Raw genomic sequence first — 23,906 nt, 5'->3', positions numbered from 1 at the left:
AATAAACGATATTTTGAAAATAGCAGATCTACAAGCTCGAAATGTATATATAATTGGGCTGAAATGGTTAATGTATGTTTTGTAATAATAATCAAAACATTAGTAAGTAAGTTTTTCAAATAAATGTAGTGGCGTATACAAGTACAATATATTTGCCTCTGAGATGTAGTGGAGTGGAAGTAAAAGTACTGGAAATTGGAATTATATACTCAAGTAAAGTATACAAATACCTCCAGATTGTACTTAAGAAGACCAGAACATAAGTAAAAGTACTATGGTGGTACTCTGCTCTGCTGCTGACAGGCTGTGTTCTGGTTCTTGGGTGTGTAACGGAGCGCTCAGACCTTGCGTTGCACAATAACCCATTCTGGACGGGAACCCCTTTAGGTATTTTAAAGCATTATGTTACACTTTAGCTATTGGAAAATAGCAGATCTACAAGCTCGTAGCGCGGCACCGAGTGCCGCGCTACGAGCTTGTAGGTCTGCTATTTCTTTTAAATCGCGAAAATGCGGCACAAATCTTTGAAACATTCTTTCAGAGCGAACGTTATGAAGTCAAATCTTTGAATATACATTATTTCACAGAGCGAATGTTATATTAACTCAAATCTTTGCTTCTGGGGGGGGGGGGGGGGGGGGGGGGTCCCTGGAACAACACATTTTCAGATGGGGGTCCAAATACAGATAATTCTGGGGGTCCTTGTCATGCAAAAGGTTGAGCACCACTGACTGTTTCAGAACACATTTATGATTTAGAAGACTTTTTGTTTCAATGGGCCTCAGTCGTAAGTCGGATAACCCAGATTCCAGTGTGGAATGCAGCGTGCGTGCCAGAGGCCCACAGGATCCATTCACACACACGGCCCGTATTGTGGCAGCTGTGTGTGTGTGTGTGTGTGTGTGTGTGTGTGTGTGTGTGTGTGTGTGTGTGTGTGTGTGTGTGTGTGTGCGCGTGTACGTTCCTTCTGGAAGGGAACCTGCGATTGAACCCAAATCATCACACGTCAAAACAGCCACGCTGCCACTCGATATGATTTATGTACCTGTGAGGGTACGTGAGCCCGGTAAAATTTGTAGGTTTCGCTTCTCCAACTTGACAATTTACAATTTAGTCATTTAGCAGGCGATTTACAGAGCCAGATCCAGAGCGATTTACAATAAGCAATAACAACACATGGTGATACATCAGATACGTATAAAATAGTCATCAAGAATGGTAAATGGTAAATGGTGCATTTATATAGCGCCTTTATCCAAGGCGCTTTACATAGATTGTGCATCAATTCACCCATTCACACACACATTCATACACCGATGGTGGCAGAAACCATGCAAGGCACTAGCCAGCACATCGGGAGCAATTAGGGGTTCAGTGTCTTGCTCAAGGACACTTCGACACTAACTCTGGGGGAGCCGGGGTTCGAGCAGGCAACCTTGCGGTTACCATCCAGCCACTCTACCCCTGAGCCACCGCCGCCCCTAGAATCATACGTATAAGCTAAGACAACCTAACATCCGTCTAAAAGTGTAATATCTATATCATTAAACTTTGCCTATACACTATAGAATGCTATAATGTCTACATAACAGCAATGAAAAAATACGAGTTAAGATTAAAACCGTTAAGAATGAAGAAATGTAGCATTTATAAACAATGCCAAGAAAAAGTACCTGAGAAATAGTCAGATAGTGTTGGGCAGAAACCTCTCTTATATCCATATCCTAACTTTCTGTGTGTTTTATCCGTAAATGAACACACTATACTGTAGCCTACTTGATCATACGACAGCGTCACACGAAAGCATCAAAATTAGCAGATCTACAAGCTGGAAACGTGGTGCGAATCGACGGGTTTTCACCCAACAAAAACCATATATAATATAAGAACAGTTTGTTCACAGAATGTTGACGAATAATATACTGACCATTTCTCGAACATTTCGATGCCCAGCACATATTTGTGTTTAGTAAAAGCCATTGATTGATTGATTGATTGATTGATTGATTGATTGATTGATTGATTGATTAACAGTTTGCAGAACGGGTACATTTCAAATGAAACTCAATACAGAGACTGAGGACGACACACTGATACAGCATTACACTGGTTTACAGCACGGTCCACCATGTTCAATTCATCACAACTCAATACAGAGACTGTTACTGTGGACGACACACTGATACAGCATTACACTGGTTTACAGCACGGTCCACCATGTTCAATTCATCACAACTCAATACAGAGACTGTTACTGTGGACGACACACTGATACAGCATTGCACTGGTTTACTACATGTTCAATTCATCAGAACATTTAGAGACGTACAGATTCACTTATATAACAACAACAAAAACATCATCATATAAAGAAAGTAAAAAGTAAAAAAACTACAGTCAGTTGACAGTAAGGGGAAAAGGGTGTGTGTGTGTGGGGGGGGGACTAGGCTTACTGGATTCAACGAGCAGGCCAGGCAGCTGGCTGGCTGCCGGGACGAAGCCCTTTAAGATTTGCGTCACGCTTGAGCCCGATTTGGAACTTTCCACATGAATAGGCTCGACTGGCTGGTCCACAAAACCACCGGCTTCATTCTGCAGTAGCTGAGCTGCTGACCGCATTCATTAAGGCAGGGCAGTGGAAAACAGGCTGTCCTCCTGACAGAAACCGCAACCCAACACTTCTGTCTCTTCCCTGAGTCACTCCACAGGTCTGAAACGCTAATATTTCTGAGTCACTTATAAAGACTGTAAGTGTTGTTTTGTTGTTGTTTCTCATTATAAATAATGAGCTGCGTGTTTGTTGAGTAACAGGAGATTCATCCAATCAGGATGACGTTGTTTAGGTGGGTCACTAATTTCATCCAATCAGGATGACATTGTTTAGGTGGGTCACTAATGTTGAGCCAATCATCAGCTTAGGGCCCTTAGCTCTGGGGCCATGTGTCCCAGAGGTCAGAGGTCAGCTAGGGGCCCTTAGCTCTGGTTTCCGTAGCGTGAGACAGCTGTTTCCTTTCTGTGAGCCATCTATTTCCTAAGCGTGACTCGTGAGACAGTACCACCCTGGATATGATATGATACTATCATACTAGTATGAGACATGACAATTGGCAACACTAGATTGTTTTATAACGGGATGAATCTAGAGTTGCAATATACCTCCATATGACTCCCCCATTCATCTAAATTGCATTTGCAATCTGCTTGTCTTAAACAACATTAAACTCACCAACATTGCAGCTGTAGGGAAAGCTTGAATTATCCTCTTTCAAACTGCAAAGCGTTTGTTTCATAAAAGTCCACAATAGACATGTTATGAGCTACTTTCAGTCAAGACATTCTCTGCAGTGATATGAAGTGTTGGAGTTTGGAAGCTTGGACAACAGGTCCATGCTGTATTGATGTTGGTACCATTAGGAGAGACAACAGGTCCATGCTGTATTGATGTTGGTACCAGTAGGAGAGACAACAGGTCCATGCTGTATTGATGTTGGTACCATTAGGAGAGACAACAGGTCCATGCTGTATTGATGTTGGTACCAGTAGGAGAGACAACAGGTCCATGCTGTATTGATGTTGGTACCATTAGGAGAGACAACAGGTCCATGCTGTATTGATGTTGGTACCATTAGGAGAGACAACAGGTCCATGCTGTATTGATGTTGGTACCAGTAGGAGAGACAACAGGTCCATGCTGTATTGATGTTGGTACCAGTAGGAGAGACAACAGTTCCATGCTGTATTGATGTTGGTACCAGTAGGAGAGACAACAGGTCCATGCTGTATTGATGTTGGTACCATTAGGAGAGACAACAGGCAAACGTTGATCAACATAAAAATCATTCTACATTCTCTAATTGTGTAGACTTGAGTGAGAGGGTAAAATGAGACCAAATGGACCCTTTCATTTCACGCTCTTCAAGTGTTAGAGATCTATAACTTAGGGTCCAATTGGTTACCTGAAGGCGGGTGGGACCACCTGGAACCCCCTCAAGGACCACTGGTTGAAAACAACTGGAAGTAGTATAGCCGATGAGTTCCATTTGAATGCACCCTAAACTAAAGGAATGTTTGTGTGTGTGTGTGTGTGTGTGTGTGTGTGCGTGCGTGCGTGCGTGCGTGCGTGCGTGCGTGCGTGCGTGCGTGCGTGCGTGCGTGCGTGCGTGCGTGTGTCTTTGACCTGCAGGTGACAGCATGATGTCTGCCAGCAGTCTGGTGGTGATCCTAACGCTCAGCCTCCTCAGAGGCTCCGTGTGTTCAGCCGTGCCATCGGGGACCGGCAGTCCCGCACCATCGGGGAGCGGCAGTCCTGCGCCACCTCTGCGACCGCGAGGATTCATGGACTCGACGGAGGATTACGACAACTTTTCCGACGAGCCGCTGGCCGGCACCACCCCCACGCACCGCCCCATCTTGACGGGGGTTGGCGGAGCGGCCCGACTCTGCGACTACGACGTGTGCCGCGAGAACCAGACGCCGTGCGCGCAGCTGGCGGCCGCCAGTGGGTGCTTCTGTCCCGGCGTCTCGTCCTACAACGACCCCCCGGAGCCCCCCGTCCTGAAGTCCGTGTCCTCCGAGGGGGGCGGAGCCGAGGCGACGGTGCGGTGGTGTGCGCCGTACTCCTCCGTCAACTCCTACCTGGTGGCGGTCGGCGGGAAGGACCGCGCAGAGTTCGGTAAAGAGCGTCGGAGCGGCGCTCTGGGCGATATCGACCAGGTGACGCGGGTCTGCGTGGTGGCGCTCAACGACAAGGGGAGGAGCGCCGAGGTCGCCGAGTCGTGCACGATGTACAGTCCTGACGGGAGCAGCGCCGGCGCCTCCTCCTGGCTCAGAGCGGGACTGATCGGTGGAGCGCTGGGCTTCCTGGTGCTGCTGTCCTTAGCACTGCTGCTCTGGAGACACAGGACCAGGAGGAGGAAAGCCCAGGCCACCATCTCCTCTTAGCTCTGCTGCTCTGGTGGAGACACAGGACCAGGAGGAGGAAAGCTCAGGCCACCATCTCCTCTTAGCCAGCGGATTCAAGTGAAAAAAAGGTTTACTTATCAAGCCGATCGACCTACTGCACATGCTTGGGAGGCTACTGAGAAACGACAAGCCTCCTCAAACCCTAACAACCTAAACAAAACCGCAAGCTCGTAGCGGCGCGGTCCCACACCTTAATCGTCGTTTTATCAATGCCAATCACGGCCAGTAGGCTCCCAGAGTACATGCAGTAGGTCGATAAGATCGGCTTGATAAGTATATCCTATACTGGTAATAATCGGTTGATACCATTGGAAGCGGGTGTCCTTAGCCCTCCTGCTGTGGAGACACCGCAGGGCCAGGAGGAGGAACGCCTAGGCCAGGATCTCCTCCACGCCGAGGCAGAACGGACAGAGTGACGTTGTTGTATATGTATGTATGTATGTACGCCGATGACATCATGTTTGTATCGCAAACATATATTTATTTATATGATGAGACAATGTGTGTCTTCCATGAGAGAGAGACAGAGAGAGAGAACTCCACCCAAAGCTCCACCCACAACTCTGCAGTGCCATGTCAAAGTCGGACGATTTGTCACACAAAGGAGCGGTGAGCTGCAGCCGTGCTGCGCTCGGGAATCATTTGATTAGTTGAATCCAACCCTTTGATGCTGAGTGCCAAGCAGGGAGGCATTGGGTCCCATTTTTACAGTCTTTGGTATGACCCGACCGGGGATCGAACCCTCGACCTCCCAGTTTCAGGGCGGACACTCGGACACTTAACCACAAGGCCACTTTCTGGTTTGTCAACTTTGTGAAAGACTTTGTTCCTGGGGTACATAGACATTACAGCTCTTTCTCTCAATTGGTTCTCAATGTGAGGTCCAGGGACCCCCTGGGGTTCCGGCGGTCCCCTGCACCGTATTGATTGATTGATTGATTGATGGAGAGGAGGAACCAAGTGGACCTTATGGATCTGTAACTGTCAAGGCTCTATCTTAACACAATTTGTGCCCAAGACGTCCACATACGTCCTGGGAACTATTAATGCCTAATCGTATTAGGCATTATTTTGAAAAATAGAGAAAATAGCCGATATACAAGCTCACAATGCTTCCATGTAGATTGAGCTATTTTCACTAAGATTAGGCATAATTTAAGGTATATTAGGCACGGCACGACACAGGGCCTTGTTGACAGTGTACAAAACGGGTCCATTTGGTTCCATTTATACACTCTCGGTGTTAAATGAGCACTGGGGGTTTTACAGGGTAGATTGGGGTCCCTGGAGATGAACATCGTATCAAATATAGGGGTACGTACTCCGTAGCATAATGCTACAAACTGGGGGTCCTCGAAATGAAAAGGGTTGACAGTCACTGTTTTTACCTGTACAGCTGAGACTTAGAGGATCTCTTTAGAGACTAGAGGATCTCTTTAGAGACCTAGAGGATCTCTTTAGAGACTAGAGGATCTCTTTAGAGACTTAGAGGATCTCTTTAGAGACTATAGAGGATCTCTTTAGATACTTAGAGGATCTCTTTAGAGACTAGAGGATCTCTTTAGAGGCTTAGAGGATCTCTTTAGAGACTAGAGGATCTCTTTAGAGACTTAGAGGATCTCTTTAGAGACTTAGAGGATCTCTTTAGAGACTAGAGGATCTCTTTAGAGACCTAGAGGATCCTCTTTAGAAGCACAACATGTTTTAACGTGGCACACTCTGCCTTCATCAAGACGAGGCTGAAAATGAAAATGTCTATAAACATAATCTGTGGTCCACGCGAAGGACTTCTCCCTTCTAACGCTGTGGACCACAGATGGACCAGACGAGCCCCGCCCTCTACCACTTAGGCACTCCCACTTGGACACTTTCCAGCCTCAGGCTCATTCATTCCAATGTAAATATCATGGATTTTACACATTAAATACTGGCTCATTTTTGGAACCAGACCTTCAAAATCTCTTCCAAATCCGTCAACAAGGCCTGCCGTAGCACTGGAAAAATATGTGTGTGACATTTATTTTTTTAAAACAATGTTTTATCATATAGGTGGAGAGGTTTGTCTAACCCATGTTATGCTTAGCTGTGATTGGACCATAGCAGTTTGGGGAAGGGCTTAGCTATAGGTCAATTATACATCTATCTTCCTAATAGTAACACTTGTGCGACTGACACGGATAAAACAAGATAAAACTATTAAAACACATATAATAAGGGCATTTCATTTATCAGGGTGACTCAGGCTATGTGGCCCAATTAACAACTAGATGGGTTTTATTATTATTATTTACATTATATTATACATTTTCCTTAACAATAAAGACTTTTATTTTTTCCACAAGAGTGCCTTAGTCGTTATCTTTTGTGAATCATTAAAAAAAGACGAGCGTCTGTTCTGTAATTTAAATGTGAATCATGTAATGAATTCATCTGTCAGTTACAGCTCTTTGTAGTTTGTTTAAACGTTCATTAAATCTTTATTGCTTTTTTCTACATCTTTATCACAAAAAGATGTGTTACAAACATCCACATGGGCAATCAGTCTCAAATACCATCACTGTGTTCAACGTCAGTGTTGAGGGAACATGTGAGACATTACAGACCTAGGCCCTCATTTATCAACCGTGCGTACGCCAAAATATGGGTGTACGCCGAAATTACCGCAATTTTCGGCATTTACGATTTGCGCCAACGTTTGATTTTGAACTTGAGCCACGTCAAAAACCACGTCTGGTCGGGAGCTGTCGTACGCTTTGTCCTCACCTGTTTTTCTGTCGTAGAACAGCGGAGCAGCATTGTTTGACCAGCTGAGAGGCTGTCACAGGCATCTAAACATATGTATTCACTCCTAAAATGTTAATATAAAAGTATATGTAGTATGTATGTAGGCCTATATGTGCTACATGTAAAAAATAAAAAAATAAAGGAAAAAAGGAATAGGCCTACATCAACGATGTGTCTGTGTCATATGAAATTGGTAGGAGATTAACAACTTTACAAGCAGTTAAAATCGCGCAATTAAAACAATGTTGCAAGTTTTGATGCTTAAGCCATTTAAACAGTGTTTTGCATGAGCGCATGCCGGTGCCCCCCCCCCCCCCCCCCCCCCCTCCTGGAATAGTTAACTGGATCGAGAGTGCATGCTGCTATAGTCAAGTCTACCAACCAACGGGTAGGCTATAGTATAGTGCAATCTACAGCCATGTCTTTCTCGAGTTACATCTCGTCGTTTTAAGGATAAACCCGACGTGTCGCTCGAATGCCAAATGTGCCGTGCCGGCGTGCCAGCGCAAAATTGGGGACCGCTGACCGCATCGGAGTTAGGTAGGCTAAAAACCACCCAGCCAGGCTGCCAGCCCACCAGTGCCAGTGTGCCACATGAGGCTGGTTTAGGCTGCACATTTATATAATTGTCAGTTGACAGCCCATTGCACCGACTACTGCGACTAGCGAGGTAATCTAAATAGATTGTCATAAACGTGCATGGTCGCGGTGTCATGAACGGACCACAGTGATAGAGACAGACAGGACAGGAGGAGGAAAACAGCAGCGTGTGTGTGCGCGCCTATTTGTTATTTAATTCATTGTTCACATGCAGGTTCAGATTTTCGTTCACTAATATATTGTTGTAGGCTATATTAAATGAATAAATACTTTAATAATTTAATATAGGCTACAACTAACAACACACGGCAGGCGCGTAGCGCGGATCAAATGATTGACTGGGCAAATTAGCGGGGGGGGGGGGGGGGGGGGGGGGGGTAGCGTGAAGTATGAACTGTGAACGGTTTGGGGAACCATTTTAAAACAAAGGCGGCTTGCATGCTGTGGTTTACTATCCAGAAATGTGCATGTGCACAACTTAAGGCTCAAAGTTGGGCCAGCTCTAAACTGACTGGGCCACGGCCCGTATGTGCGTGTGTGCGTGTGGGCAGCAAGGCAAGCGAGGCGAGAGGAGAAACAGACAGGGTACTACAGCTTTATTTAATTCATACAGGTGTTCGTTCTTTATTTATTTAAGATAGGCTACAACAAACCAGTTGGACTTGCAAGTTGCGTGTGCGTGCGTGCGTCTGTGTGTGTATGAGAGTGGGGGTGACTTTTTTATTGACTTTTTTCGTCATGTAACTATGGTTTCCAAGGTCGTACTGCAGTTGTTCATGTCGCAAAAACGAGGGCGAGGCTTGATTTCATAGGGCGTGCCAGATAGATTTCAGCCGTCACATTTATAAACGTCCGAACGAAATTAAGGAAGAAACAGCTGTCTGCGATCACTTTGTAAATGCCGACCCGACGTGGGTGTACTACGAATCCTACACTCGAATTTGGGGCAGATTTTACACTCGATTGATAAATGAGGGCCATAGTGTGGTGTGTGTGTGTGGATGGAAAGAATAACTCAAACATAACTAGTCAGAACGGCATGGAGAACAAGCAGGGAGTCAGTGGAGGCACAGACAGCAGGTCTGCCTCCTCTGGATCTCTCAGCATGAATGGCAGGGTATGGTATTTATAGTCTTCTGGAGACACCGGGCCCGCAGGCGCTCTATCCAATCAGTCACCAAGATGAATGCCCCACAAATGCTCACCTACAGGGAGATAATTAGGCAGGCACTTCCTAACCACTACTCATACCAATGTATGTCTATGTGTGGGGCATCACATCGAGCAGACTGGCACCGTGGGGACCCACCCACAGAACACAGCCAGGCAGCAGACTGGCACCGTGGGGGGCCCAGACCCAGACCCGGGACCCACCCCACCGACAGGACACAGCCAGGGAGGGAAAGAGGCGCCTCCAGACAGGAGGGTCGAGGACAGAGATTCAGGAGTCCTGAGTCGGTGTCGGCTAGTCTGGAGTCTCACATCACTTCATCGACTCATAACCTTCACTCATATACCCTAAGCTTCTAGTCTGGAGTCTCACATCACCTCATCGACTCATAACCTTCACTCATACACCCTAAGCTTCTAGTCTGGAGTCTCACATCACCTCATCGACTCATAACCTTCACTCATACACCCTAAGCTTCTAGTCTGGAGTCTCACATCACCTCATCGACTCATAACCTTCACTCATATACCCTAAGCTTTGTGAGTTATTGTTTCATATAAGCTTCATGAGTCATTGTTTCATATAAGCTTTATGAGTCATTGTTTCATATAAGCTTAATTTGTCACGGTGGTGATCACCGCTTCACAATTGTATGGAGCAAAAACTATTTGTTGATTTCAGCATTTGTTGATCAGCCAACATGTTCCCCTAAATATGACTGGCTATTGGTCATCTAAGAATGTCTTTAGTGTCATACTCATACAGTCATATGGGACAGAATGTCTGTAGTGGACACTGGACAGACAACCATAGGGGGGACAGAATGTCTGTAGTGGACACTGGACAGACAACCATAGGGGGGACAGAATGTCTGTAGTGGACACTGGACAGACAACCATAGGGGGGACAGAATGTCTGTAGTGGACACTGGACAGACAACCATAGGGGGGACAGAATGTCTGTCCAACACTCATAGTGAGGACATGGTGCCTGCTGGAATGGTGACTAAGAGGACAGTCACTTTTATTGGTACTGTACCATGTGTCAGGAATGAGTTACGGAGTAGGACCCAAAAGCAGGTAACCAGATACAGAGTAGATTATCTTCGAGGTGTTTATTTTACTGTAAATCAGGGGTATTCTAAAAGGCAAAACATAGGCAACATCAGACACAAAACTCACTCAACATAGGTCTACGGACCAACAAGGACACACTGCAAAAAAAAGGGCTTAAATAGACAGGGGGTAACAGGACACAGTTGAACTCAAAATACAATCAAACACAGGATAGGCTAACAGGAAAACAGAACACAGGTGACTAGGATACAATAATCAGGTAGGTAAGACAGAACAGGAAACACCAACAAGAGGAGGCAGGAAAGCACAGAACAATACTACAAAACAAGACACAACAAGGCCAAATACAGAATAAGTCAAAAACCTAATTAGGATTTAGGACTGTCATAAGTGTTCAAAGGCAACACACATGACAAGCGCTTTCTTTAACAATCAAGGCATAACATTCAAGGCATTACAGAACATGAACTAAACACAAAATGGTCATGTCATAAATGGTCACGCCATAATAAGAGTTCAGGGTATGGGGCCATAGTCACGGCTCAAATACAAAGGCAGAGGAGTGGGGCGTGACACCATGAGTATGTTTAGGATTACATTAGCAGAGTAAAGTATGTGTGGAGGATACAATATGTACTTAAGAAAAAGTATCAATATGGCAATGTAGAAAAGTCTGGTAATCAAAATGTACTTGAAGATATAACTCCTTCCACACACGTGGAATGGATCCAAACAGCCATAATGCTGGGCAGGAGGCTGCTAGTCCAATTATGGAAATCAGCCCACGTACCATCAATCACAGAATGGCATAACTTACTAAACAGTACAGCGTCATATGAAAGAGTATCATTCTCTATGAAAAATAGGATAGATCAGTTCCACCAGAAGTGGGACAGATTCCTTCTGTACGATAGCACTACGTAATGACAGACTACTGGCTGCCCCCCCTACAGTAGATCTTCGCCTGCTCACATATGTCTCTATCGAGAAGAACACAGCCTCCCTCCCCTTGTTTGTTTGTTCTGTATTGTTGTTACTGGTATTGTGGGTGTTGTGTTTGTGTCTGAAAAAGAAAACCAATAAAATACTAATCACACAAAAAAAATGTACTTGAGTAAAAGTACGAAAGTAATGGCATCAAAATATACTAAGTACCAAAACTAGAATGCACAATGTCCTAGCTGTTTCATAAGGTATGTACATCATAATGTAATTAGTTACTTTCCACTATGCGTCTGACTAATAGGCTTACAGGAGAATGGAGAACAGTAAAGATTATTGTTATGAGTTATGACTTATGGAGGCCTGGAAGGCCCAGACAGTCTTTGTGTGAATTGTGACGGTTATTACATTTACATTGCTGGTCACACAGAGGGCTTAGTCATTTAGTCAACGTACTAAATCAAAAAAATCAGCCGGCCGTTTGGCCTCTGTCTCTTCCTTCCTTCCTACCTGACATGTGTGCCAAGTTTGGAGGCAACCGGACAGCTGTGTTGCAGCGGGAACTCACACTCAAACACACACTCAAACACAGACCCACGCACACACACACACACACACACACACACACACACACACACACACACACACACACACACACACACACACACACACACACACACACACACACACACACACACACACACACACACACACACACACACACACACACACACACACACACAAACAGGGCTCGCATTGCCTAGCCTGGTTAATAAACCAGACCGAATCAGCCGTTGGCAAAAAAAAAATTGCCTGCCAGCGGATTACGGTCTGGCGAGGCTCAGTAGCACGCCTCTTTCCTACAACCGAGAACAGGTCGGGCCAATCGGGACACGGTATGCAATATGGGCGGGCTTTGGTACAGTGACGTTCAATGCTTGAGACCTTTGACTGACAGTAGCTCTGACCAATTGCGTCGAAGAGAAAATGTTTGAACCCGCCCCCCGGGAAATGAAATCCAAGTGGAGCCAGCCCAGACTAATATACCGCGACAGTGTTGTGTGATATTAGTCTGGCTTATTAGCCAGGCTACGCATTGCCATCATGGCGTGTTGTGAGCTTGAGATCTGCTGTTAAAAAAAGAAGTCAGACACAAATCTTCTATATTATGGCAGTGGTTTTCAACCATTTTCATATCAAGGTCCATTATTTATTCTGCATATGAGCCACGGAACCACCATTTGGTGAGATTTATAGCCTCTCAGACCCAAGACTAAAGAATATTTTGTTGTCGTTGGATAAGATTTTGTCCAACAATTCCATGCTGTATTGATGTTGGTACCATTAGGAGAGACAACAGGCAAAACATTGATCAAAATAACTATTCTTCTCCATTCTCTAATTATGTAGACTTCTTGTAAATTAAGTAATGCAGATGTTTAACAATCAGTTAACTCTTGAGAGCGTAAAATGAAAAGTACACTCTCAAGATCTAGAAGGGTCCCTTTGGTTACCAACTGTCCATCATAAATCCTACTATAAATGCGCCACGTCTCTGTCTGCGTGTGTGCGTGTGTGCGTGCGTGTGTGTAATGCACGTAACTCCAGAACTGTTCGCCCCACCGACTTCACATTCGACACACGCGATCCACACCCCCGCAGGGAGTGCAGTGCCCGGACTCGAGTCGGTCAGACACACGACTCTCCAGAACCACCACAAAAGGCTCTGGTCAGGCTCTGCCAGTGGGCCTAATGAGGCCAACTCCTTTCACCTGTGCAATTTCCAGCCTCTGCCTCAGCCAATTGAGGCTCAACCAATCAGGCTCTGCCAGTGGGCCGAATTGATTGCCAAGTACACTTTTCACAGTCAGTTTGCAGTCTTCACACACAGGCACATACACAGATCTCCATGTGGGACACCGGCTGACAGTTAAAACGGGTGCTATGACAACATATATCATTAGGTTCCCAAGTTGCATCGTTCCCAAGTAGGCCAGTGGCCGACTGCGACGGGCACGTACAGGTCTAGTATATATCAATTTGGAGGTCCTTGACACCAGCATGGCGTGGCCTGGCCTACAGTGGAGGTCCTTGACACCAGCATGGCGTGGCCTGGCCTACAGTGGAGGTCCTTGACACCAGCATGGCGTGGCCTGGCCTACAGTGTAACGGGAGTGTGTTGGATAAAGATCATGAATGTTCAACAAAAACAAAAACACATCCTCAATCATAGAACTAGACACTGAACTATGTCACATTTTGACAGCTGGTTTTAATCACCGTTTTAATCACCGTTTTCAAATGTTCATTTTGTTCACATAGAGTGGACTTTAATTTTGGTTATACATACATTTGTGTGTGTTGAAAAATTCCAGAAGGTAATTTACTTATAAATTATAATCAGAACTTGAACACAAAGTTTCTGGCAGACAGCTGTGGTATGAAATAAAATGATATGCTTACTTACGCCCCTCTGAGCCCCTCTCACATTATCACTGACGGTTCGTAGCTTTTCCCCAATCCTAAGACAGCCATGGGCGTCTTTTAGAGCACCATGATGGATCAGATGGATCAGGCAGGGCGACATACGCAAAATATTCTAGATGATTTTTCAAAGGTTAGTGAAAAACAGTCAGAAGTCCGGCAGTTAACAGGATTTCTTTTTTAATTTAGGCAGTCTTTTTTTTTTTTTTGATTTTTTTTTTGCGGCTTACGCCTTTTATTGGTTTTTGAAGGGACAGACAGTAGGCTGACAGGAAACGGGAGAGAGATGGGGGAAGACATGCAGTAAAGGCCGTGTCGGGCTCGGGAGTCGAACCCGCGGCACAGACGGTTACGCCACCGCCTGGGCAATTTAGGCAGTCTTTATTGTATAATGTATATGTCAATGTCTTAATTGTATAATGAATGTATAAGTCAATGTGTCTCTGATGGTCGACACTGAAACCTTGACCATATTTGGACTTGTGTTATACTGTAAATCCATCATGAAGGAGTGACGTCATAGACGAGTGACATCAGAGGCGGTCTACATGAGGGTTGAGGTCCAACCTGACATACTCATCATTTAACACTTGTTATGTCGTACATAACCTGAAATATAACCACTAAAAATATATAGGCCTACATGTTTATTGTCCAATAGAGAATGGAGACAGCCAGTGCCCGCCCCCCACGGACACGCATATATCCCTAGGGTTCGTAGCTGTATCAGACCCGCCCCCCACGGACACACATATATAGGGTTCGTAGCTGTATCAGACCGGCAAGCCAGCCTCCTGCTGCTAGCAGGCCAGCTGAAAAACGAAACAAATCAAAAAATAAATGAAGACAAACGAGACGAACGGAAGAAAAGCAGAAGGAAACGCTCGCGGCCTTGGACTTTACTGTGAGGACAAACACACGATAGAGCTGCACGCACATCCACTCTAGCCCAGGTGGACAAAAGGCAATACATACAGAAGGAAACTAAAATAGAGTCTGCAACACTGGTCAAGAGACTCAGCTCCACTGGTTTATTATTGATTCAACGTTTCCATCACTAGGATCGTCTTCAGTTATACTAACTGTACTACTGTATAGTTTTACTAACTACTGTACACTATATACACTATATACACTATATACACTATATACAGACACACACGATGGCTCCCTCCAGACGCTACTCGCCCTCGGACAGAGACAGACTCTACCCAGACCAGGACCTCTACCGGGACAGAGAAGACCAGGATCTCTACGGGGACAGAGACAGAGGATGGAAGAGACGCAGGAGATCACCCTCCAGGTCATCCAGCGGAGACAGAGATAGAGACAGAGATAGAGATAGAGACAGAGATAGAGACAGGGACAGGGACAGGAGGGGACGCAGACACCGTCAGGAAGGAAGCTACGGACGCACGCGGAGCGTCCACAACAACAACAACAACGACCGCTCGGTGGATCGCCGGCCGTTCGACCGGAGGTTACGCAAAGGAGGAGGAGGACGCCCGCGGCGGCCGGATCACAGCAGGGGGCGCGGCCATGGGCGCGACCAGGAGGCCGACGCCTACTACCAGCCCACGCGCGACCTCCTCTCCCCGAACACGGGGTACGCCTATCGGGAGCGCCCACAGTGCGACGAGTCGTACCGCTGGAAGGACGGCGAACGTGAGTGCGGTCGCAAGCGGAGGCGGCAGCAGCAGCGTGGGTCCAGGAGGAGGTCCTACTACAGCCCGTCCTTGTCGCCGTCGTCGTCGTCCTCGCTCAGCGCCAGCCGGACGCCGCCACGGAGCAGCGCCGCGGCGCGGGGGGAGGACGACGCCGAGGGCCACCTGATCTGCCACAGCGGGGACGTCCTCCAGGAGCGCTACGAGGTGCTGGGCGTGCTGGGCGAGGGCACGTTCGGCCGGGTGGTGCGCTGCGCGGACCGGCGCCGCGGCGGGCAGCAGGTGGCGCTGAAGATCATCAAGAACAAGGAGAAGTACCGCGAGGTGGCGCGGCTGGAGATCAACGTGCTGGAGAGGATCAACCGCCGCGACCCCGACAACCAGCACTTCTGCGTGCGGCTCCTGGACTGGTTCCTGCACCGCGGACACGTGTGCCTCTCCTTCGAGCTGCTCGCCACCAGCACCTTCGACTTCCTGCGCGACAACGACTACCTGCCGTACGCCGTGGGCCAGGTGCGCCACATGGCCTGGCAGGTGTGCGCCGCCGTGCGCTTCCTGCACGACGACAACCGGCTGACGCACACCGACCTGAAGCCCGAGAACATCCTGTTCGTGAGCGCCGACGCGGCGCGGACCTACAGCGCAGAGAGGAAGCGCCACGAGCGCACCGTGAGGAGCACGGCGGTGCGCGTGGTGGACTTCGGCAGCGCCACCTTCGACCACGAGCACCACAGCGCCGTGGTGAGCACGCGGCACTACCGCGCGCCCGAGGTCATCCTGGGCCTGGGCTGGGCGCAGCCCTGCGACGCCTGGAGCATCGGCTGCATCCTGTTCGAGTACTACGCCGGCTTCGCCCTGTTCCAGACGCACGACAACCGCGAGCACCTGGCCATGATGGAGCGGATCCTGGGACCGCTGCCGCCCGGGATGGTGCGCCAGGCGGCGCGCCGCAAGCACAAGTACTTCCACCGCGGCCGCCTGGACTGGGACGAGAGGTCGTCGGCCGGGAGGTACGTGCGGGAGAACTGCAAGCCGCTGCGGCGCTACCTGCTCTCCGAGGCCGAGGAGCACCAGCGGCTGTTCCACCTGATCCAGAGCATGCTGGAATACGAGCCGGACAAACGGCTGGCACTGGCCGACGCCCTCAAACACCCCTTCTTCGAGGGCATGGGGGGGGCGAGCGACCTGGGGGCCAAGAAGACCTAGCAGGGGCCTGGTGCTACATGTGACCTGGGGGCCAAGAGGAGCTAGGAGGGGCCTGGTGCTGCGACCTGGGGACCAAGAGGACCTATAGGAGGGGCCTGGTGCTGCGACCTGGGGGCCAAGAGGACCTAGGAGGGACCTGGTGCTGTGACCTGGGGGCCTAGAGGACCTAGGAGGGGCCTGGTGCTGCGACCTGGGGGCCAAGAGGACCTATAGGAGGGGCCTGGTGCTGCGACCTGGGTGCCAAGAGGACCTAGGAGGGGCCTGGTGCTGCAACCTGGGGGCCCTGGTGCTGCGACCTGGGGGCCAAGTAGAGCGAGGAGGGGCCTGGTGCTGCAGCCTGGGGGCCAAGTAGAGCTAGGAGGGGCCTGGTGCTGTGACCTGGGGGCCAAGAAGACCTAGCAGGGGCCTGGTGCTGTGACCTGGGGGCCAAGAGGACCTAGGAGGGGCCTGGTGCTGCGACCTGGGGGCCAAGAGAAGCTAGGAGGGGCCTGGTGCTGCGACCTGGGGGCCAAGAGGACCTAGGAGGGGCCTGGTGCTGCGACCTGGGGGCCAAGAGGAGCTAGGAGGGGCCTGGTGCTGCAACCTGGGGGCCCTGGTGCTGCGACCTGGGGGCCAAGTAGAGATAGGAGGGGCCTGGTGCTGCAACCTGGGGGCCAAGTAGAGCTAGGAGGGGCCTGGTGCTGTGACCTGGGGGCCAAGAGGACCTAGCAGGGGCCTGGTGCTGTGACCTGGGGGCCAATAGGACCTAGGAGGGGCCTGGTGCTGCGACCTGGGGGCCAAGAGGAGCTAGGAGGGGCCTGGTGCTGCGACCTGGGGGCCAAGAGGACCTAGGAGGGGCCTGGTGCTGCGACCTGGGGGCCAAGAGGAGCTAGGAGGGGCCTGGTGCTGCGACCTGGGGGCCAAGAGGACCTATAGGAGGGGCCTGGTGCTGTGACCTGGGGGCCAAGAGGACCTATAGGAGGGGCCTGGTGCTGTGACCTGGGGGCCAAGAGGACCTATAGAAGGGGCCTGGTCCTTCTAGTAGAGTGACCTGGGGGCCAAGAGGACCTTGGGGGGACCCAGTCCTTCCAGGGCGGGGCGGCAGTGGCTCAGGGGGTAGAGTGACCGGATGGTAACCGCAAGGTTGCCAGTTCGAACCCGGGCTCTCCCAGAGTTATAGTGTCGAAGTGTCCTTGAGCAAGACACTAAACCCCTAATTGCTCCTGATGTGCTGGTTGGTGCCTTGCATGGTTTCTGCCGTCATCGGTGTATGAATGTGTGTGAATGGCTAAATGTAATGCACAATCTATGTAAAGCGCCTTGGATAAAGGCGCTATATAAATGCACCATTTACCATTTAGTAGAGCGAACTGGGGGCCAAGTAGAGCTAGGAGGGACCTGGTCCTTCCAGTAGAGGGACCTGGTCCTTCCAGTAGAGGGACCTGGTCCTTCTAGTAGAGTGACCTGGAGGCCAAGTAGAGCTAGGAGGGACCTGGTCCTTCTAGTAGAAGAAGACCATGCAGTCTTGCTTCATGCTCGTCTTGTTTTTGAAATGACGTCATATGGCAGCCAAGTGTACTGACTTGTTTAGAGCACTATTAACAGAGTGTCAGCAAAGTCTATGGACTTTTAATGCTTATTTAGGGTGCTGAACGTGACATTATGTTGCAGCCAAGTCTAAGGACTTTGAATGCTTCTTTAGGGTTCTGAACATGACATCATGTGGCAGCCAAGTCTAAGGACTTTGAATGCTTCTTTAGGGCGCTAAACGTGAACATCATGTGGCAGCCAAGTCTAAGGACTTTGAATGCTTCTTTAGGGTGCTGAACGTGAACATCATGTGGCAGCCAAGTCTAAGGACTTTGAATGCTTCTTTAGGGAGCTGAACGTGAACATCATGTGGCAGCCAAGTCTAAGGACTTTGAATGCTTCTTTAGGGCGCTAAACGTGAACATCATGTGGCAGCCAAGTCTAAGGACTTTTAATGCATGTTTACAGCACTTTAGTCTAACATTACCAGGTGCCCCTCGCTTACCACGAGTGTGATTTTTTTTAACAAAGCAATGTGGATCAGATGACATGGGGAGCGAGCACTACTTCACCCTGTCGGTGCCTCTCCAATGCACAGCTTTCAGACATTACGTCATGTGGCAGACTAGTCTATGGACTTTAACAGGACTTTAACGTTTGTTTAGGGCAGTAAATGACAACGTAAAACGTACATCATCTGGCTGATATAAAGACATCTTGTAATACTTTTGTTTCATATAAGAAATAATCCAGGATGGATAAAGGAAATGAACAGTAGCCTACTCTGTATTACTGTAAGCAATGTGGGAAAAGATTCACCAGAAACAGGACATTGATAGAAGAAATAAATGAGTCATAAATGTAGTATAGTATATAATATATATATTATACATTATAATTATATATAATATTATATATATAATAATATGTGGTTCCCAAACCTTTTCATGTCAAGGACCCCCAAATTTACACTTATTAGCCCGCGGACCCCCATTTGAAAGGATTTGCCAGGGACCCCACTGCTAGAGTTTTACGACTCTAGCAGTGATTCTCAACCCGTTTCATTTCAAGGACCCCCCAGTCTGACATGCATTAGTCTACGGACCCCCATTTAATGGCGTTTATATCTCTGGGACCCCCAATTTATATTGTAAAATCAACGTTAGTTTAACTCTGAGAGTGTACAAATGGAACCAAATGGACCCGTCAGGGTCCATTTGGTTCCATTTGTACAAATGGTACAAAGTGTACAAATGGTTCCATTTGTACACTCTTGTACACAGATGCATATAAGGGTCCATTTGGTTCCAAACTATCATTTAGCTGGGGACCCCCTGGAACTCCATCAAGGACCCCTGGGGGTCCCCGTACCGACTTTGGGAACCACTGACTATATAGAAATATAGTATGTCTAATGTCTCCTTTCATTGTCGACGGTAAATATGAGACGTGTGGACAAGATGACGTAAATGTTGCCCTTCATTGTCCACGGCATTTAATGTTTGTGTTGCGGACATTTTGTGGGGACAAAAGCTGTATATAGGAGGGGCTAGGGGAGGGGCTAGCGCCCCTCAAGAAAGTTACCACTCACTTCACATGAGTGTGTTTTTTTTTAACTGAAACCTTCCTCTGATTCTACAGGTTGAAAGACCTAAGACACAACTTCAGTGCCACAGCTTAAAGGACCACTTCACCACTTTTTTTCACACAACAATTTTTTTCCTACTCAGTCTGTGTCTCATAGGAGGGCTGTGGGCAGTTCAGAAACCAGTCTGTGTCTCATAGGAGGGCTGTGGGCAGTTCAGAAACCAGTCTGTGTCTCATAGGAGGGCTGTGGGCAGTTCAGAAACCAGTCTGTGTCTCATAGGAGGGCTGTGGGCAGTTCACAAACCAGTCTGTGTCTCATAGGAGGACTGTGGGCAGTTCAGAAACCAGTCTGTGTCTCATAGGAGGGCTGTGGACAGTTCAGAAACCGTCCTCCAGTGACATCATCATTAGGCAGATTTGTTTTTAAACAAGATTTTTTTTACAAAAATGTTTAGATTTTCATTATCGTGAGAACGATGGCTTCCATTTTCGTATTGCAACGTTTCAGGACTAGAAAGCCTGCAGTTTCTATTAGCTTGTATTCCCCATCGAGACACAGACCGAGTAGAAACAAATTGCGCCATTTTTTCATGATTATTAGTGAGGACCTATATTATATGAAGATAGGTTGAAAAGTGGTGAAGTGGTCCTTTAATGGCAGACGACATGCAAGTCAAAGACACAACTTCAGTGCCACAGCTATGACGATATGCACGTCAAAGACACAACTTCAGTGCCACAGCTATGACGATATGCACGTCAAAGACACAACTTCAGTGCCACAGCTTAATGGCAGACAGCTTGCAAGTCAGTAAAACATGTTAAATGCTCAGACTAGGCCTGCCGCCTTGCGTTAAGAGTGTCCGACCTGAGAGTGAGACTGGGAGGTCAGGGTTTAAGGATAGAGACTGAACCGGAGCCCCCCCGCGCTATTCATTTCAGCGGAAGTTGGCTCAGTGGCGTTTTGAAGCACCCAGAAGAACCGTCTATTCCCGCATTTTTTCCGATTTGAAGTGCAACCAAACGCCCAACGTTAAAGCCCAGCTGCTGCACAGGGTTTTCCTCGTCATAACTCCACAGGTCTGCCTGCAGTCCCACCTCTTACCACTAGGGCCCAGTGCTTCAGCGTTGGAGAGGCTCACTGGGGGCTTGGGTCAGACCAGAGACCATCACAATGGGACCCAACGCCTCTCTGCTTGGAAAGTCTCTATTGATGAGACATGATGCAACCACCTGTGGACCACATGTGTTACGCTCTCAAGAATGTCATTATTGTTCAACATCTGCGTGGCACATTTGACCTAATTTCTCCTTTCACTGTCAATGGCAGATACGAGACACGTGTCGATAAAAGCTGTATATAGGAGGGGCGAGCGCCCCTCATAAATCACACCCCTGTGAAGTGAGGGGCGCTCTTATCATCGTACATCATCATGACGTAAAATAGACACTGTGTCTATTTGCTCAGACACTATGACGTAACATTCTCCATTTATTGTCAATGGGAATGTAATGTTTGTGTAAATCAAACCTGTGTGAGGGGCGCTAATATATTAAAGTCTAACTCATGTTGATTAGGAAAACAAACGGTGCAAACACAAACATCAAATTCTCTTTATTGTTAATGGAATTTAATGTTTGTGTTAGACGTAAATCTACACTAATAGCTGAATATAGGAGGGGCTAGGGTAAAAACGGCCATGGCCATCATCCCAATAGTGATGATCTGGCTCTGGCCGGATTTATCCCAAGGAGTATTTTTCTTGCAAAACTTGCAATGATTTCAGAATAATGAAAACAGAGTGAAGTGAAGCGAGTGGTGCAACTCTGTGTCGGGGGTCCCTGGGGGGGTCCCCGGAAGTTCCAGACCCACAGGAACGCGGCCGAAACGGTTGAGAAATGACAGAGTTGACAGAATGGAACAGGACCTTAATTAGTATCAGCAGTAACACCTCTGAGACTGAGAGATATTTCCAAAATGGCGTATATGTGTTGGAGTTGTGTGTCAGGTTCTCTGTGACGACTTCGCAGACGTTGTTTGCGAGGTAATACTGTCCGCAGCGCTAATACTATGAGCTAAGTGTAGCTACACAACAACACAACAGTGACTGAACCAACAAAAGAACGCAAACAACGGTAAAAACAAATTAATTAATGTAAAAACAACTACTACAAATACTCCCATTCCATTCTGAATGAGAGGCACAGTGTCTTGTACACAGTATTATTCCATTCTGAATGAGATTACATTACATTACATTACAGTCATTTAGCAGACGCTTTTATCCAAAGCGACTTACAATAAGTGTATTCAACATAGGTAGGGAACAAAAACTACTAATCACCAGAAGTCTTTAGTGCATTTTCTGCAAAAACAAGCAACCAAGAGTATACCTAGTGCTAAGGTAAAAGTGCAATATATCAGCTACCTATTTCCTTAAACAGATGAGACAAAATAGCTAAATCAAATGAGCATGAGCTAAAACAATTAAGTGTATCGACTAAACAAGATCCAATAAACAATACAACAATAGAAAACAAGCGTTTGTACAACTAGTTAACAACAAGTAGGTCAGGCAGAGAGGAAGGGTAGTGTTTCCTGAAGAGGTGGGTTTTCAACCTGCGGCGAAATATGGGCAGTGACTCTGCTGTCCTAACATCAGTGGGGAGTTCATTCCACCACTGTGGGGCCAGAACAGAAAAGAGTCGTGACCGTGTGGATCGGCCAGAAGGACCCTTGAGTGACGAGGCACAGTAGCGGTGGCCAAACGGATTGCGGAGCGGTCTTGATACCGGAAGGTCGCCAGTTCGAATCAGAGGTCCGACACGTTCAAATTACCACAGCTGAAGTGCCCTTGAACAAGGCATTGAACCACTACGATGAAATGTTCTATGAGCAGGGCCTGGCTGGAAACAAATTCTTGAGCTTAGCCCAGATACCCTGGGTAAATATAGTAATCATTTAATTTCATTTCATTTGTCTTGTACACAGTATTATTCCATTCTGAATGAGAGGCACAGTGCCTTGTACACAGTATTATTCCATTCTGAATGAGAGGCACAGTGCCTTGTACACAGTATTATTCCATTCCATTCTGAATGAGAGGCACAGTGTCTTGTACACAGTATTATTCCATTCCATTCTGAATGAGAGGCACAGTGCCTTGTACACAGTATTATTCCATTCCATTCTGAATGAGAGGAACAGTGCCTTGTACACAGTATTATTCCATTCTGAATGAGAGGCACAGTGTCTTGTACACAGTATTATTCCATTCTGAATGAGAGGCACAGTGTCTTGTACACAGTATTATTCCATTCTGAATGAGAGGCACAGTGTCTTGTACACAGTATTATTCCATTCTGAATGAGAGGCACAGTGTCTTGTACACAGTATTATTCCATTCTGAATGAGAGGCACAGTGTCTTGTACACAGTATTATTCCATTCCATTCCATTCTGAATGAGAGGCACAGTGCCTTGTACACAGTATTATTCCATTCCATTCCATTCTGAATGAGAGGCACAGTGCCTTGTACACAGTATTATTCCATTCCATTCCATTCTGAATGAGAGGCACAGTGCCTTGTACACAGTATTATTCCATTCCATTCCATTCTGAATGAGAGGCACAGTGTCTTGTACACAGTATTATTCCATTCCATTCCATTCTGAATGAGAGGCACAGTGTCTTGTACACAGTATTATTCCATTCCATTCCATTCTGAATGAGAGGCACAGTGCCTTGTACACAGTATTAATGTATTGCATTTGTATACGCTTTTCTATGCGCTACGTGCTTACTCAAATCGCTTTACAACGGTCCATTCATTCATTCATACATTGGGAGGTGAAGCGGTGAACAGTCGACGCCAGCGTCCTCACTTCCCACATTCACACACCGACGTTGGCGAGCTCACA

General features: G+C 47.5%; 2 protein-coding genes across 2 annotated transcripts; both read left to right on the top strand.

Moving 5' to 3' along the window:
• Positions 1-4,191: 4,191 nt before the first annotated feature.
• On the top strand, positions 4,192-5,296 carry LOC306930090 (LRRN4 C-terminal-like protein; the record flags this gene model as incomplete). Its single annotated transcript, XM_079510833.1, has 1 exon — positions 4,192-5,296. One exon carries the CDS (start codon positions 4,192-4,194, stop codon positions 4,939-4,941), a length of 750 nt encoding a protein of 249 aa, XP_079366959.1. The 3' UTR covers positions 4,942-5,296.
• A 9,886-nt stretch (positions 5,297-15,182) lies between these two features.
• On the top strand, positions 15,183-16,889 carry LOC306930089 (dual specificity protein kinase CLK2-like; the record flags this gene model as incomplete). The annotated part of the gene is made up of 2 exons (XM_079510832.1): positions 15,183-15,322; positions 15,407-16,889. The coding sequence occupies 2 exons, from the start codon at positions 15,183-15,185 to the stop codon at positions 16,887-16,889; spliced, it is 1,623 nt and encodes a 540-aa protein (XP_079366958.1).
• Positions 16,890-23,906: the final 7,017 nt, after the last annotated feature.

The sequence above is a fragment of the Electrona antarctica genome (assembly GCF_951216825.1).
Source record: "Electrona antarctica genome assembly, chromosome: 9".
NCBI classification, from domain to species: Eukaryota; Metazoa; Chordata; class Actinopteri; order Myctophiformes; family Myctophidae; genus Electrona; species Electrona antarctica.
The sequence above is the reverse complement of the archived record's forward strand: the minus strand, read 5'-3'. Positions and strand labels throughout refer to the sequence as shown.